Raw genomic sequence first — 16,962 nt, forward strand, 5'->3', positions numbered from 1 at the left:
TGTTTAAAGTGACGGGGGATTGTCTTCAGGTCAGAGGTATCGACCACTGCCTTGGCAGCACGGATATTCCCTCACGTGCTCACGAACACGCACCCTCAGTTCTCTAGACGTCAATCCGACGTAGATCAGGGAACATCCACATGTGGCATAATATGGATGAGAAATTTTTCTCACAGTGTACCGACCTTGGATCGCGTTTTGAGGCTCGCGGCTATAGCCGCAGGAGCATCAGGCGGGGCTTTGATAGAGCAAGAAGGACACCCCGAAGGGATCTCCTCTACCCAGCTAGAAATAGGGGACAGATAAAGGTACAGGATGAGAGAGTCAGGTTCATTACCACATGCAATCATGAGTGGTCCAATATGAGAGAGATCCTGGCCAGGCATTGGCCGGTGCTAAAGACAGAGCCCTTCTTGGTCCCAGTTTTGGGTGATTTTCCAGCAATGACAGCGAGAAGATCCCCAAATCTGGGTAACCTGCTGGTTCGCAGCCATTATGTTCCACCTATTACGAATCCCTTTGGTACTCGAGGCCCATTGTTGGGGTCATTTCAATGTGGCCATTGTTTGGCCTGTACTAACATGTTACGAACCTCGGTCTTTAGGTCATCCGACGGATCTAGGGAATACAATATCAGGCAACATATCACATGTGGCACTTCAAACGTTATCTATTATGCCACATGTGGATGTTCCCTGATCTACGTCGGATTGACGTCTAGAGAACTGAGGGTGCGTGTTCATGAGCACGTGAGGGATATCCGTGCTGCCAAGGCAGTGGTTGATGCCTGTGACCTGAAGACAATCCCCCGTCACTTTAAACAATATCATGACTGTGACGTGGGGACTTTTCGGGTCAGAGGCATTGAAAGTATACACCTGGGGGTGAGGTGGCAACTATAAAAAAAATCTTAGCACAACGGGAAGCAGGTTGGATTGTCCGTTTAGACACTATAACACCCAAAGGGATAAATGAGTCCTTAAGCTTCTCTTCATTTTTATGATGTCCTTTGGGAAATTACGGCCCTCTGACAATATGCCTTGTAACCCCTTTCATGTCCTTGAGGCTTATGGGGCCTTTTTTTATGACAGTTGTCCTGTGTGTTACTACCCTTTAGTCCCGTCCTAATACTGCTCCCTTGTGGGTATCCTATATGGATCCTTGTTTAGTTTGTTTTATTCTCTTTTTAACCTGTTTCCTTATTTGTATACTGTTTTAGTTTTCATCACATCTTCCTTCAAGTTGCCGGGACCTGTTATACCTTGTAACATCTGGAATGGACTATGCAATATACTCGGCGGATGATGACGTGCTTATTGTTTCAACACAATTTGAAGCACCCTGTGATTTTGATTGCGCACAATGTATTATAATTTGGCATGGCTCCCTGATACATCTGTTATTTATTAATCATGTCACCGTTCATCTGTCCGACATAATGTGTGTAGTTGCGTCCAATTGGACTTCCCATTTCGGTAGTGCCAGCTTAGTAACTTCAGCAGCGGTCGTGCGCATGCGCTGTGTGTACTCGCCTTGCTCCCGGCCCAAACGGCGTCTTCACTGCCTTGCGCGTGCGCCTGGAGGATGTCTTCCTCCGGGCGCTCGTGACAAGGCATGATGCCCTCTCTGACGCGGCGCTCGGCGATTAACACACGCATGCGCCACTATTGGCCGGGTGTTGACATGTGACAAGTCACGTGCACACCAGCCAATTCTATTTTAAAGGTCCTGGTTATGTCAAAAAGTACTTCCCCTTGAGAAAGCAAGACCACCGGAAGAAGCGAAACGCGCGTCGGGGCTCTGTACATTGGATCCAATCCGGTGCCCGCTGTCCCATCTTGGTAAGCGTCGCTGTCTTTTGTTTACATAATGCTGTAGGATATGCTTTACCCACGAGCCTGACTATTAATGGACGTTTTTGGCAGCTTTGCACTTTCTAAGGATAGACTCGCACCGATGGTTATCCACATGTTCCATCCTTATGCACTTTGATGCTTATTTATTCTATGTATACTGTATACACTTTATTTACTTGCATAATAAAATATTACCTTCTGTAGTACCTAGAGACTCCTGTTGTACTCCTTGATCTAAGGATTCTATAGTGGTAAACAATTTTTCAGTGAAGACTCTTTAGAATGTTGCTTAATTTTACATTTAAGAAGCAAATAATGTCAGTGTAAAGGTGACCATAGTCTTTAAAGCAGATCTATTTGCTTACTTTAATATTACATCTACAAATCTGTACTGATGATAGCCCAAAAGGCACCAATAATTGTGCCCCTCTGCTGCTAGATGTGTTTAGGAGTTTAATGCAGAAAGCACTCACCCACCACTCCCTGCAGTGGGTGACAAGCTGCTGTCTATACATGCACACATGGCAGCCTGTCAATCACAGCCATGATGGGTGGAAGCGAGGAAAGACAGACATGGGCAAATCTCAAACACACCGGACTTAAAGGGGTTGTCCACTACTTTCAATTAACCCCCCTGTGTATCCCCCCAGGGCCCCTGATGATTTGTGTAATTACCTTCTTTAGCCGTTTTCGCCTGTGAGCGGCGCTATGCTGGTGCCTGAGTCCGGGTCACGTGACCCCCAGGCTTCAGCCGCCGCTCATTTCCGCCGACGTCACGTCAATTTCCAGACTCTGGAAATTGACGTGACGTCAGTAGCAGGCGTGTCCCCAGGCTCCACAGACAGCAGTCACTCATAAAGAGTGACTGGGCTGTGGGCGGGGCTGAGGCTGCCTGCGGGGCTGTGCTGAGGGCGGGCGGGCGCCGGTGCTGTGCGGTCCCCGGCGCTGTGCGGTCCCGGGCGCTGGCGCTGTGCGGACCGGTATGTGCTGGGGTGTGTGTGTGTGTGTGTGTGTGTGTGTGTGTGTGTGTGTGTGTGTGTGTGTGTGTGTGTGTGTGTGTGTGTGCAGGCATCGTCCGATGGGACAACAAGTCCCATCGGGCTCTGCCTGCTACAGTGGCAGTGAGTGACACATAGCCAATGATGGGACAGTAGTAGTCCCATCATCCGGCTAATGTGTTGAATGTAATAAAAAAAAATACACATATACAGTACATACATACATACATACATACAACACACCATGCGACGACATGCGCCATGCGACGACACTCACCATGCAGCGACATACGCCATGCTACGGCATGCGACATGCACCATGCAATGACATGCGCCATGCGACGACATGCGCCATGCAACTACATGCACCATGCGACGACATGCAGCATGCAACAACATGCAACATGCGAGACATGCAGCATGCGACGACATGTGACATGCAGCATGCGACGACATGCGCCATGCGACTACATGCGCCCTGCGACGACATGTGCCCTGCGACGACATGCAGCATGCGACGACATGCAGCATGCGACGACATGCAGCATGCGACGACATGCAGCATGCGACGACATGCAGCATGCGACGACATGCAGCATGCGACGACATGCAGCATGCGACGACATGCAGCATGCGACGACATGCAGCATGCGACGACATGCAGCATGCGACGACATGCGCCATGCGACGACATGCGCCATGCGACGACATGCGCCATGCGACGACATGCGCCATGCGACGACATGCGCCATGCGACGACATGCGCCATGCAACGACATGCGCCATGCAACGACATGCGCCATGCAACGACATGTGCCCTGCAACAACATGCGACATGCAGCATGCGATGACATGCACCATGCGACGACATGCGACGACATGCAGCATGCGACGACATGCAGCATGCGACGACATGCAGCATGCGACGACATGCAGCATGCGACGACATGCAGCATGCGACGACATGCAGCATGCGACGACATGCAGCATGCGACGACATGCAGCATGCGACGACATGCAGCATGCGACGACATGCAGCATGCGACGCCATGCGCCATGCGACGCCATGCAGCATGCGACGCCATGCAGCATGCGACGCCATGCAGCATGCGACGCCATGCGCCATGCGACGCCATGCGACGCCATGCAGCATGTGACAACATGCGCCATGCGACGACGTGCAGCATGCGACAACATGCAACATGTTACATCATGCGACATGCCACATACAGTACATATAACAGAGTACATACTCACCATCACTTGTCACTTTGATCCCCGAAGCCATTGTCATCTGTAAAAAATATTAAAATAATAAACAAACACTATACTCCCTGATCCGCAGAAATCCAATTAAAACGAGTGTCCCACGACGATCTCCCGTAGAGAGCAGGAGCATCAGGTGATGCAACCACTCTCCAGGGGCTCCAGGAACACAATGAGGGGAGGAAGGTATCCTTCCACAATGTATTCCCCACAATGTATTCCTACGCCCCTGTGAGAAAATAGTCCCTAGTCTCACTTTATGGCATGCTGTATGAGAAAGTTCCCACGCAGCTTTTTGCCATAAAGTGAGACCAGTGAACTATAGTAACCTCAGTGATGCACTGCAGGAGCCATTGTCTCCTGTCAGTGTGTCACTGAGGGTCCTATAGAGCAGTGACATCACCCGATGTCACTGTTCTATAGGGGAGATCGTCGTGGGACACTCGTTATTAATTGGACTACGGCGGACAGGGAGTATCCGGTTTATTATTTTACGTTTTTTGCAGGCGCTGAAGTATGTTAAGTATGGTTAAATGAAGAATAATAAAATACTTTTTCCTAATGTTTGCGTGTTTTATTAACCCTTTATTAGCATTGGATTAATAACGGCTAGGCGTCTTATCGACGCCTCTCCGTTAGTAACCCGGCTTAATGTCACCTTACAATAGCAAGGTGACATTAACCCCTTATTACCCCATATCCCACCGCTACACGGGAGTGGGAAAAGAGGGGCTAAGTGCCGGAATTGGCGCATCTTACAGATGCGCCATTTCTGGGGCGGCTGCGGACTGGTATTTGTAGCCGGGGGGGGGGGGGGGGGGGACCAATATCCATGGCCCCTCTCTAGGCTATGATATGAATATCAGCCCGCAGCTGTCTGCGTAGCCTTTCTGGCTATAAAATATAGGGGGACCCCACGTTATTTTTTGGGGGGGTCCCCCTATTTTAATAGCCAGTAAAGGCTACGCAGACAGCGGCGGGCTGATATTCATAGCAGGCTACAAATATTGGCCCCCGGCCGTCGGCTTTCCCCCTCTGGCGCAGAAAATTGCGCGGGAGCCCACGCCGTTTTTTTCTGTTTCTTTATTAAATTAAACGCTCATTAAGGCCTGTTTCACACTTGCGTCGGTACGGTCCATCGCTATGCGTCGGGCCTACATACTGACGCACGTTGTGAAATTTGTGCACGTCGTGGGCAGCGGATGCAGTTTTTCAACGCATCAGCTGCCCATTCTGAAGTCCGGGGAGGAGGGGGCGGAGTTTTGGCCGCGCATGCGCGGTAGAAAATGGCAGACGCGAGGGACATGCCAACGGTCCGCCAAAACACGACGCATCCGTTGCACGACTGACGCGACGTGTGGCAATCCATCGCGATCCCTCACTAATACAAGTCTATGGGTTTCTCCACAACGACGCACTGCGATGTGCAGTGCACGGCGCTAGTGTGAAAGAGGCCTTAGAAACATCGGCCTTTCTTTTATATATCTATGGATATATCTATCTATTTATAGATAGATATATCTATAGAAACATAGATGTATCTATCCATATATTTGGCTGCTTTCACACATCAGGTTTTTGCCGTGAAGCACAATCCGGCAAGTTTTGAAAAAAACGGATCCATTTTTTTCTGCCGGATCCGTTTTTTTCTCATAGAGTTGTATTTGCGCCGGATTGCGCCTGATGGCCACACGTTTCATCCGATTTTTACCGGATCCGTCAAAAAAGCTGTTTCCGCCGGATGGAAAACACATACAGAGGAACGCTTTTTCTGTCCGGCGAAAAAACGCACAGCGACGGATCCGGCAAAAAAACCTATGAAACTGAGCTGTGAAATGATGAATCCGGCCTTGGAATCCTTTTTTTCATGCATGTTTCCATTCAAATCATGCACATTTTCCGTTTATTTACTTATTTCCAAAAACGGCATTAAAACTGGGCATAAACCGCACCAAAAAAAGCATCAAAACTGCACCAAAAACTGCATCAAAACTGCACCAAAAACTGCATCAAAACCTGGTGCAGTTTTGCAGTTTTGGTGCAGTTTGCAGTTTTGGTGCGGTTTTGATGCAGTTTTTGGTGCAGTTTTGATGCAGTTCTTGGTGTGGTTTTGGTGTGGTTTTGATGCAGTTTTTGGTGCGGTTTTTGCACAGTTTTGATGCAGTTTTTGGTGCAGTGTTGATGCAATTATGGTGCGGTTTTGATGCGTTTTTTTCAGTTTTGATGCGTTTTTTATGCAGTTTTTTGCACGGTTTTGATGCATTTTTTAATTCGTTTTTGTTGCGGTTTTTGCGCTGTTTTTAGGCGTTTTGGTGCGTTTTTGAAAGGTAAATAAAGATGTATTATTGAACAAAAAAAAAGATTTGTGATGTCATTATTGTCCAACCTCCTCTTTTACATTTGTCCAACCCACACTCCATTAAACACACAGATAGACAGATAGATGATAGATGAAATGGATAGACAGATCTACATATAGATAGATCTATAGATGCATACATCTATCTATTCATATATCTATCTGTAGATGTGTCTGGATAGATATATCTATTGATAGATGTATGGATAGCGTAGGGTGTGTGTCCACTGTCCGGATTACATCCAAATGAGCTGCAGATTGTATGCTGCGTACTTGTAGTTCCATCGGATGATGCCTGCACACCCCCCCCAAAAGACCCCCCCCACAGCCCCGCACACATCCGAACAGCCCCCGCACACACCTGAACAGTCCCGCACAGCGCCGCACACATCCGAACAGCCCGCAGACCCCGCCCGCCCACACATAGACGCACACCGTCACCGCCCACACACTTCCATCCTCCCGAGCTGCAGCGTTTCTCGGACCCACATCCGCAGCAAAACTGCAGATCTTTTTTACATCTGCGGTTCTGCGGCGGATGTGCCCGACTCAATTAAAGTCTAAGGCCATGTTCACACATAGCGGTTTTTACCGCGGATCCGCGGCGATTTTGATGCTGCGGGTCCGCAGCAGTTTCCATTGCGTTTACATTAACATATAAACCCTATGGAAACCGCAAACCGCTGTGCACATGCTGCGGGAAAAACCGCGCAGAAACGCAGCGGTTTACATTCCGCAGCATGTCACTTCTTTGTGCAGAATCGCAGCGATTCTGCACCCATAGGAATGCATTGAACCGCTTACTTCCCGCATGGGGCTGTGCCCACGATGCGGGAAGTAAGCGGATAATGTGCGGGTGGTACCCGGGGTGGAGGAGAGGAGACTCTCCTCCAGGCCCTGGGAAGCATAAATAGTGTAAAAAAAAAAAGAATTAAAATAAAAAATGATGCTATACTCACCTCTCAGCGCTGCACGTCACATGACCGTGATGACGCCCAGGTCACATGACCATGACGTCACAAAGGTCCTTCTCGGCACAGCATCTTTGGAACTGGACCGCCGGGTGCAGCGCCGAGGAGATCGGGACGTCAGAGGGTGAGTATATAACCAATTTTTATTATTTTTAACATTACTATTGATGCTGCATATTGCTGCATATGCAGCATCAATAGTATAGGAGTAATTCCACAGCGGAAATCGCGGAACAAACCGCGATAAATCTGCAGGGCAAAACCGCTGCGGTTATCCCTGCAGATTTATCAATTCCGCTGCGGGAGAACCCGCAGAGCAGGCCGCAGAGTGTGCACATAGCCTAAAGGTGCAGAAACGCTGCAGTTCCGCACAAAAGAAGTGACATGCTGCGAGAAAAAAAAGCTGCGTTTTGGTGCGGCCTTTTCCGCAGCATGTGCACAACAAGTCTGCGGCTCCCATAGACTTACAATGGTTGTGCACTACACTGCAGATTTGATGCAATTCAGTGCGGCAAAAAAACGCTGCGGATCTGCAATCAAATTCACAATGTGTGCACACAGCCTTAGCATTTAGGGAACCTAGCAAAAAAGCCAAGCAAAAAACAAGTGTGGGATTGCACTTTGTTTGCCATTTCATTGCACTTTGAATTTTTTTCACATTTTCTGCTACACGACAAGGTAAAACCAATGGTGTCGTTCAAAAGTAGAACTTGTCCGCAAAAGATAAGCCCCCACATGGCCATATTGACGGAAAAATTATGGCTCTGGATAGAAGGGGAGCGATAAACGAAAACAAAAATGCTCCAGGGGGTGAAGGGGTTTAGAAACATGGATATGGACATACCGTACCTATGGAAATAGACATAGATATATCTGTATCTGTCTGTCTGTCTATCTATCCCATATCTATCTATCTGTCTATCTATCCCATATCTATCTATCCCATATCTATCTATCTATCCCATATCTATCTATCTATCTATCCCATATCTATCTATCTATCTATCCCATATCTATCTATCTATCTATCTATCTATCTATCCCATATCTATCTATCTATCTATCTATCTATCTATCCCATATCTATCTATCTATCTATCTATCCCATATCTATCTATCCCATATCTATCTATCTATCTATCCCATATCTATCTATCTATCTATCCCATATCTGTCTATCTATCTATCTATCTATCTATCTATCTATCCCATATCTATCTATCCCATATCTATCTATCTATCTATCTATCTATCCCATATCTATCTATCTATCTATCCCATATCTATCTATCTATCCCATATCTATCTATCTATCCCATATCTATATATCTATCTATCTATCCCATATCTATCTATCTATCCCATATCTATCTATCTATCCCATATCTATCTATCTATCCCATATCTATATATCTATCTATCCCATATCTATCTATCTATCCCATATCTATCTATCTATCTATCTATCTATCTATCCCATATCTATCTATCTATCTATCTATCCCATATCTATCTATCTATCTATCTCATATCTATCCCATATCTATCTATCTATCTATCTATCTATCTATCTATCTATCCCATATCTATCTATCTATCTATCCCATATCTATCTATCTATCTATCTATCCCATATCTATCTATCTATCTCATATCTATCTATCTATCCCATATCTATCTATCTATCCCATATCTATCTATCTATCCCATATCTATCTATCTATCCCATATCTATCTATCTATCCCATATCTATCTATCTATCCCATATCTATCTATCTATCTATCCCATATCTATCTATCTATCTATCCCATATCTGTCTATCTATCTATCCCATATCTATCTATCTATCCCATATCTATCTATCTATCCCATATCTATCTATCTATCTATCCCATATCTATCTATCTATCTATCTATCCCATATCTATCTATCTATCCCATATCTATCTATCTATCCCATATCTATCTATCTATCCCATATCTATCTATCTATCCCATATCTATCTATCTATCTATCCCATATCTATCTATCTATCCCATATCTATCTATCTATCTATCCCATATCTATCTATCTATCTATCCCATATCTATCTATCTATCTATCCCATATCTATCTATCTATCCCATATCTATCTATCTATCCCATATCTATCTATCTATCCCATATCTATCTATCTATCTATCCCATATCTATCTATCTATCTATCCCATATCTGTCTATCTATCTATCCCATATCTATCTATCTATCCCATATCTATCTATCTATCCCATATCTATCTATCTATCTATCTATCCCATATCTATCTATCTATCTATCTATCCCATATCTATCTATCTATCCCATATCTATCTATCTATCCCATATCTATCTATCTATCCCATATCTATCTATCTATCCCATATCTATCTATCTATCCCATATCTATCTATCTATCCCATATCTATCTATCTATCCCATATCTATCTATCTATCTATCCCATATCTATCTATCTATCCCATATCTATCTATCTATCCCATATCTATCTATCTATCTATCTATCCCATATCTATCTATCTATCTATCCCATATCTATCTATCTATCTATCCCATATCTATCTATCTATCCCATATCTATCTATCTATCCCATATCTATCTATCTATCCCATATCTATCTATCTATCCCATATCTATCTATCTATCTATCCCATATCTATCTATCTATCCCATATCTATCTATCTATCTATCTATCCCATATCTATCTATCTATCTATCCCATATCTATCTATCTATCCCATATCTATCTATCTATCCCATATCTATCTATCTATCCCATATCTATCTATCTATCCCATATCTATCTATCTATCCCATATCTATCTATCTATCCCATATCTATCTATCTATCCCATATCTATCTATCTATCTATCCCATATCTATCTATCTATCCCATATCTATCTATCTATCCCATATCTATCTATCTATCTATCCCATATCTATCTATCTATTCCATATCTATCTATCTATCCCATATCTATCTATCTATCTATCCCATATCTATCTATCTATCTATCTATCTATCCCATATCTATCTATCTATCCCATATCTATCTATCTATCCCATATCTATCTATCTATCTATCCCATATCTATCTATCTATCCCATATCTATCTATCTATCTATCCCATATCTATCTATCTATCTATCTATCCCATATCTATCTATCTATCTATCCCATATCTATCTATCTATCTATCTATCCCATATCTATCTATCTATCTATCCCATATCTATCTATCTATCCCATATCTATATATCTATCTATCCCATATCTATCTATCTATCCCATATCTATCTATCTATCTATCTATCTATCCCATATCTATCTATCTATCTATCCCATATCTATCCCATATCTATCTATCTATCTATCTATCTATCTATCCCATATCTATCTATCTATCCCATATCTATCTATCTATCTATCTATCTATCCCATATCTATCTATCTATCTATCCCATATCTATCTATCTATCCCATATCTATCTATCTATCTATCCCATATCTATCTATCTATCTATCTATCTATCTATCCCATATCTATCTATCCCATATCTATCTATCCCATATCTATCTATCTATCTATCTATCCCATATCTATCTATCTATCTATCTATCTATCCCATATCTATCTATCTATCTATCTATCCCATATCTATCTATCTATCTATCTATCTATCCCATATCTATCTATCTATCTATCCCATATCTATCTATCTATCTATCTATCTATCTATCTATCCCATATCTATCTATCTATCTATCCCATATCTATCTATCTATCCCATATCTATCTATCTATCTATCTATCTATCTATCCCATATCTATCTATCTATCTATCTATCCCATATCTATCTATCTATCTATCTATCTATCTATCCCATATCTATCTATCTATCTATCTATCTATCTATCTATCTATCCCTCTATCTGTGTGTAATGGAGTGTGGGTTGGACAATGTAAAAGAGGAGGTTGGACAGAAATGACATCACAAATCTGATTGAAGATAGAGGAGGGAGAGGAGGGAGGGGTTGGGGTGTGTTTTGGAGTGGGTGTGCTAAGTTCGGGCTTAGAGGACAGTGCAATGCATCATGGAACTTGTAGTATTAGAGCACAATAACTCAGGAGAAAGGAAGTTGTCGATTAACCCCATGAGAGCTGAATCCAGCACTAAAGTGGGCTGCTACAGCATGATAAAAAGTAATATTGCTAAAATAAACACAGTAGATGTTTTCAGTGGCCCATAATAGCAAGATGAAAAAAAAAAAAAAAGGTTATAGTAGTGGACAACTTCTTTAAGGTAAATTCTTGTGCTATTTTGGCCCTATAACTACTGGAATATACTTCCATAGTGCAGCCTATTAAGTGGAGACATCGGCTTTAACATGTACCCGTTTGATAATTTTTCTATTATACTGGCTCCCTGCTGCCAAGATTAGAGGGCATGTAGGGACGCATTGGCACATGCTCCATTAAAAGCTAATTAGGGCCCATAATTGTTATCAATGGTTGGTAATCGCTACTACAGGTCTAGGTCTTAACAGTTTGAAACTTACAAGTTCAAATTCATTGGTGTGAAAGTGGCAGCTACCAGGCCCTTCAGTCTCTTCCCATCAGATGCCATTATTCTGCTCAAGGAAACTAAAAAAAAAAATAAAAAAAAGTTTCAGAATTTTTTTTTATAAAATGAGGAAACTGAACTACTAAAATAACATAAGTTCAACACAACCATGTTCACACCCTGCAGCTAAAAATCAAAGCATGTGCCCACCTTCAAAAATATATCACACACTTCTTAATGAGGTTCAAAATAGAAGAAAGGCAGCACTCACCCTTCGATTAAAACTTTCTTTATCCAGGCATGTAATAGCGGGTTCGGGTTCTGAGCGAGGAATGTGGTGGACTTCAGGAAGTGATGGCCGTTTCACGCTCAATGTGCTTCATGCATAAGGGGAAGTGACGAGGGATGGAAAATTAGCAAGAGTGCGGATTTAAAACTTTAACTTTTACTTGTCAGTTCCTAAAAAAGATGTTCAACACCTCTATAAAATTATGTGTAAACTAGTAAAAGTTAAGTTTTAAAACCCCACTCTTGCGAATTTTTCTGATTATACTGCGGAATAAATGGTGGTGGGAGATTATATGTAGTATTTCTCTCGCTCACTATACGAAGTGACGAGGGATGCATTTACATACAAGTGAACACCCAATAAATGATATCGTTACCTTCCACCTGTTGACACATATTACACCGTGAACATACAGCACAAATTAAAAACAATTAATTGAGATATTAAAATGCCATATGCTGCAGTTGTTATATGCAACCTTATCTATAAAAAAAAAAGTAATGTCACACTTATCACTTATCCCTGCAGGACTTTGTGCTCTTGTGCAGAGAAAATCCACCTAGATCTCTCTGCAACAGAAGTCTGGGGAGATCCCTGAACATACAGGGAGAGGAGGGTCTCGTACATCACTAGCCTCCACATCATCTCCTTATGTCTCATCTTGTGTAGAGAGCAGAGACACCCGGTACCAACTACGAGGTTGAACGGTGACACACAAAAGTAGCACTGGATCACTTGTGTGGACAGAGCAATTGGGCTAGAAATAGATCAGACAGTAACAGCATCATTAACCTTTCTTCATATACACTAACGGCCGTGGACCATAGGGTTCTTGAGGCCAGCATGATCTTTGTTCCTACCACCAGGACACTTTAGGTCAATTGTCACAGGCAAAGGCTCCAGAAGATGGAAGGACCATATGCAAGAGGTCCACTGGGGTAATCCAGAGTTATTAACCTTTGCAGGTCTGGAAAGAGTCCAACTGCCAAGGCAAGGCGGGGATCTCCACAGACTTCTGTTGCAGAGAGAATCTAGATGGATTCTCCCCACAAGAGCGCAGAGTCCTGCAGGGTTAAATGATAAGTTTGACATGACTTTTTTTTTTTTATAGGTAAGGTTGTATATAACAACTGTAACATATGGCATTTTAATATCTCAATGAATTGTTTTTAATTTGTGTTGTATGTTAACGGTGTAATATGTGTCAGCAGGTGGAACGTAACAATATCGTTTATTGGGTGTTCACTTGTATGTAAATGCATCCCTCGTCACTTCCCCTTATGCATGAAACCCAACAACACCAAACTAGATATTTTAAAGGGTATAATTACTGGTAGACCACAACGAGAAAAAAACCCTTAAAAGATACATTTTATTAAATATACATTAAAATACTCATCATAAAATTCAAAAAATAATGTAAATTACCAACACCAGGGTTGGGTAAAGTTGTACACATAGAATGTACCAAATGATTGTATAAATTCCTAGAGTGACCCTGACGGGCTCCTATTAAGCTCGCCCTTCCTGACAGTGGAGGTTGTCACCCTAAAATTGATATGGCGCCCCCACTCCTCGTCGGCTGTCCCTCCTGACCCTCAAGTTTCCCTAACAACTACCCATGCAAAACCCAACGAATGAAACCCACCACATTCCTCCCGCTGAACCCGAACCCAAACCCAATACTAGATGACTGAATGACATTTTAATCAGAGGGTGAGCGCTACCCTTTCTTCTATTTTGGACATTGCTCTTACAAAGGCTTTTATGGTATGCACCTGTACTCCGATGGTTGATGGTGGTTTGATAAAGACTGAACGGGTGGCATACAACTGCTTCAACTAATGATTGAGTGCCGGCATTCCTCTGCTATAAAATTTCTTAATAAGGTTTACTAGTAATTTAATGATATTGATGAGTAACCAGCCTGTGTGCAGAGAACAAGAGGTCAGCACAGCGTGACTTATACATCCAGTTCTAGTTCAGCCTTTTAGAGCAGAGGAAGAAGGATACAGATATGCTGAGACTGCACAATTACTCCATCCGCCTTCCTAGAAACACAATGCCGCAAACGCAACTAGTGACACTATGGGAACAAACAATTTTTTTTTTTTTTAGTTAAGGTGTAATGCAAAATCTATTACAGAAAATGCACCATTTATAATAGTGGGGTCTTCTAAGGTGGCAGAGGGGCACCAGGGCTTGGGTAAGTCTGCCGCTTCTGCTTTCCCTATACACACCCCCTTGGTCAGGACAAGGAATCTATAGATACCATGAAAAAGATGGACATATTAACATATATGCACATTATGGATACGATCATGGCGCCTCCGGAGCCTGCCTGTAGAAGGGGATTTTAAAAAAATATATATAATATTCATTATGTAAACTAGGGGGCAGGTCATTGAGGGACCAGTGACCCGTCAGAAGTTATACACATGAATACCTAATCAGAGCACCACATGAAGACCCCCCCCCACAGGCCGCCCCGGAGCACGGGCATATCATTAACTCAAAACTGAAAATAAAGATTAAACAACAACCACAAGACGGATTTCATCACCAAGGTATCATTATAATCAGTATAACGGCGCTGACCTGACACTGTCTGTAGCTTACTGAGAACAATCCTGCTGACAGGCTCCCTTTAAGAACATCTCCAGAATCCGACGTTTTCTCAATTTTGAAACTGCAAAAACTCTTACTGTCGCTCTTATTCATTCTCGTCTGGACTACTGCATATCTCTACTGATCAGTCTCCTTCTGACCAAACTCTCTCCTCTCCAATCCATTCTGAATGCGGCAGCCAAGGTCGCATTTCTGTCCATCTGCTACACCGATGCCTCCATCTTATACCAGTCATTACTCTGGCTGTCCATTAGTTACAGAATACAATACAAACTAATCTGTTACCCACAAAGCCCTCCACTTTTCTCATATCTGTCTATCACGCTACCCGTAGTCTCTGTTCTGCAACTGATCCAAAGCTAACATCCTCCATAATCTGAACCTCGCACCTCCATCTCCAAGTCTTCTCTTGTGCTCCGCCAGTTTTCTGGAATGCACTACCCCAGATGATCCGATTAATAGCCCCCCTCTAGCGCGCTTTAAAAACATTCCTTTAAACAAGCCTATCACCTCAATTCACCAATTTAATAATCCCACATTCCCGATTTCTAAATCTTACTCAGAACTTGGTCCCTTCTATTAATCTGTGTCCACACCCTCCATACCCCCAATTGGTAACTGCACTTAGATCCTGGCTGATGACCGAATCATGCAATTTGAAATGCCCCATTTATTATAATGATGGCTGGACCGTACAGGAAAAGCAAGGTCTACCTATCGTGTCCCCCCCTATAGATTGTAAGCTTGTGAGACGGACCCTCGCTCCTTCTGCGTTATAGTGTAATGTTTTTATTGTTTATATGCGTGTCGCTGCTTAATTGTAAAGCGCTGTGGAATACGTTGGCGTATATCATTATTAGCGATGCACAACCTCCTCGTTAAACCTGTCGTACAGGTAAAGCGAGCACATTTGCAATAGAACAACAGAGCACACAGCGGTTTCTTCATCTGATTTCCCAATCCTGACCATTACAATCAGCCATCACTCCTCTTTGTTTTGGGTGATTTCCTGCAGTCAGATCCTTCCTTACCAATCACACTTTTATACTGACACTTATATTGCTCTAATGAAAACCACCTCATCAATAAGATGCATCCTAACCCCCTGCAGGAAGCACCATTTACCCTACCTGTGCTGCCAGCAGCCTCCTCAGTCTCTGCCCTGCACAGCCCTGGAGCTGAGTGATATAGGCTAGGGTCACATGACATCCTCCCTCCTGCTGCATGCTGGGAGCAGCAGTCCTCCTGCTTCTGCTTGTCAGATCCCATAATTACAGAATTGCTGCAGCCCCTCCCTGTGTGATGTGTGGGGGGATGTGAGAGTCTGTGGGAGGGTTCCCAACCTGTGCACAAGCTATGAGATAGGCCTGACCACAGAGCTTACTACATGCTAGTCATCCTCAGACTACAACTCCCACAATGCTGTGCACCACTGACCAGTAGCTCTCTGTGTCACGTGACAGGGATGTTTGCTCTAATTCATGAGACCTGAAGGGAAATCTGGAACTTTTCCAGGAAAAATTCTGATTTACCAAGACTTTTTTTTTGTGTGTGTGAAGGAAGTGAGAGTAAAGAAACCTGCTGATTATCTGACGCCAGGATCATGTGTGTAGGATTTGTGAGTAATCTCAGAAAGCGTAGTCTGCGGTAATATAATATGAAGCCATGGGCGTGATAGAAAGAAGCCAAGCTTTGGACTTCCATATTGCACAAAGACTTGTTTTCTGGAATTGTCTGATTTTGAAATATATATATATATATATATATATATATATATATATATATATATATATATATATATACACTCACCGGCCACTTTATTAGGTACACCATGCTAGATCCATGCTTTCATGTTGTTTACGCCAAATTCTGACCCTACCATCCGAATGTCGCAGCAGAAATCGAGACTCATCAGACCAAGCAACGTTTTTCCAATCTTCTACTGTCCAATTTCGATGAACTTGTACAAATTGTAGCCTCAGT

At 43.1% G+C, this 16,962-nt stretch overlaps 1 protein-coding gene across 2 annotated transcripts in view; it reads right to left on the bottom strand.

Annotated features, from left to right (window-relative positions):
• NPL (N-acetylneuraminate pyruvate lyase) overlaps positions 1 to 16,315 on the bottom strand; it is a 37,785-nt gene extending 21,470 nt beyond the window's left edge. Inside the window, exons 1-3 of one of the 2 annotated variants that reach the window (XM_077277605.1) lie at positions 16,110 to 16,138; positions 12,334 to 12,439; positions 12,058 to 12,142 (exon numbers count right to left, since the gene is read on the bottom strand). In XM_077277605.1, coding sequence (XP_077133720.1) covers positions 12,058 to 12,125 — 68 coding nt within the window. In that variant the 5' untranslated portion in view covers positions 12,126 to 12,142; positions 12,334 to 12,439; positions 16,110 to 16,138. Of the gene's footprint in view, positions 1 to 12,057; positions 12,143 to 12,333; positions 12,440 to 16,109 lie in introns of both variants that reach the window. The other variant, XM_077277604.1, reaches the window with a different exon arrangement.
• Positions 16,316 to 16,962: the final 647 nt, after the last annotated feature.

Source organism: Ranitomeya variabilis, chromosome 8, assembly GCF_051348905.1.
Source record: "Ranitomeya variabilis isolate aRanVar5 chromosome 8, aRanVar5.hap1, whole genome shotgun sequence".
Lineage (NCBI taxonomy): Eukaryota > Metazoa > Chordata > Amphibia > Anura > Dendrobatidae > Ranitomeya > Ranitomeya variabilis.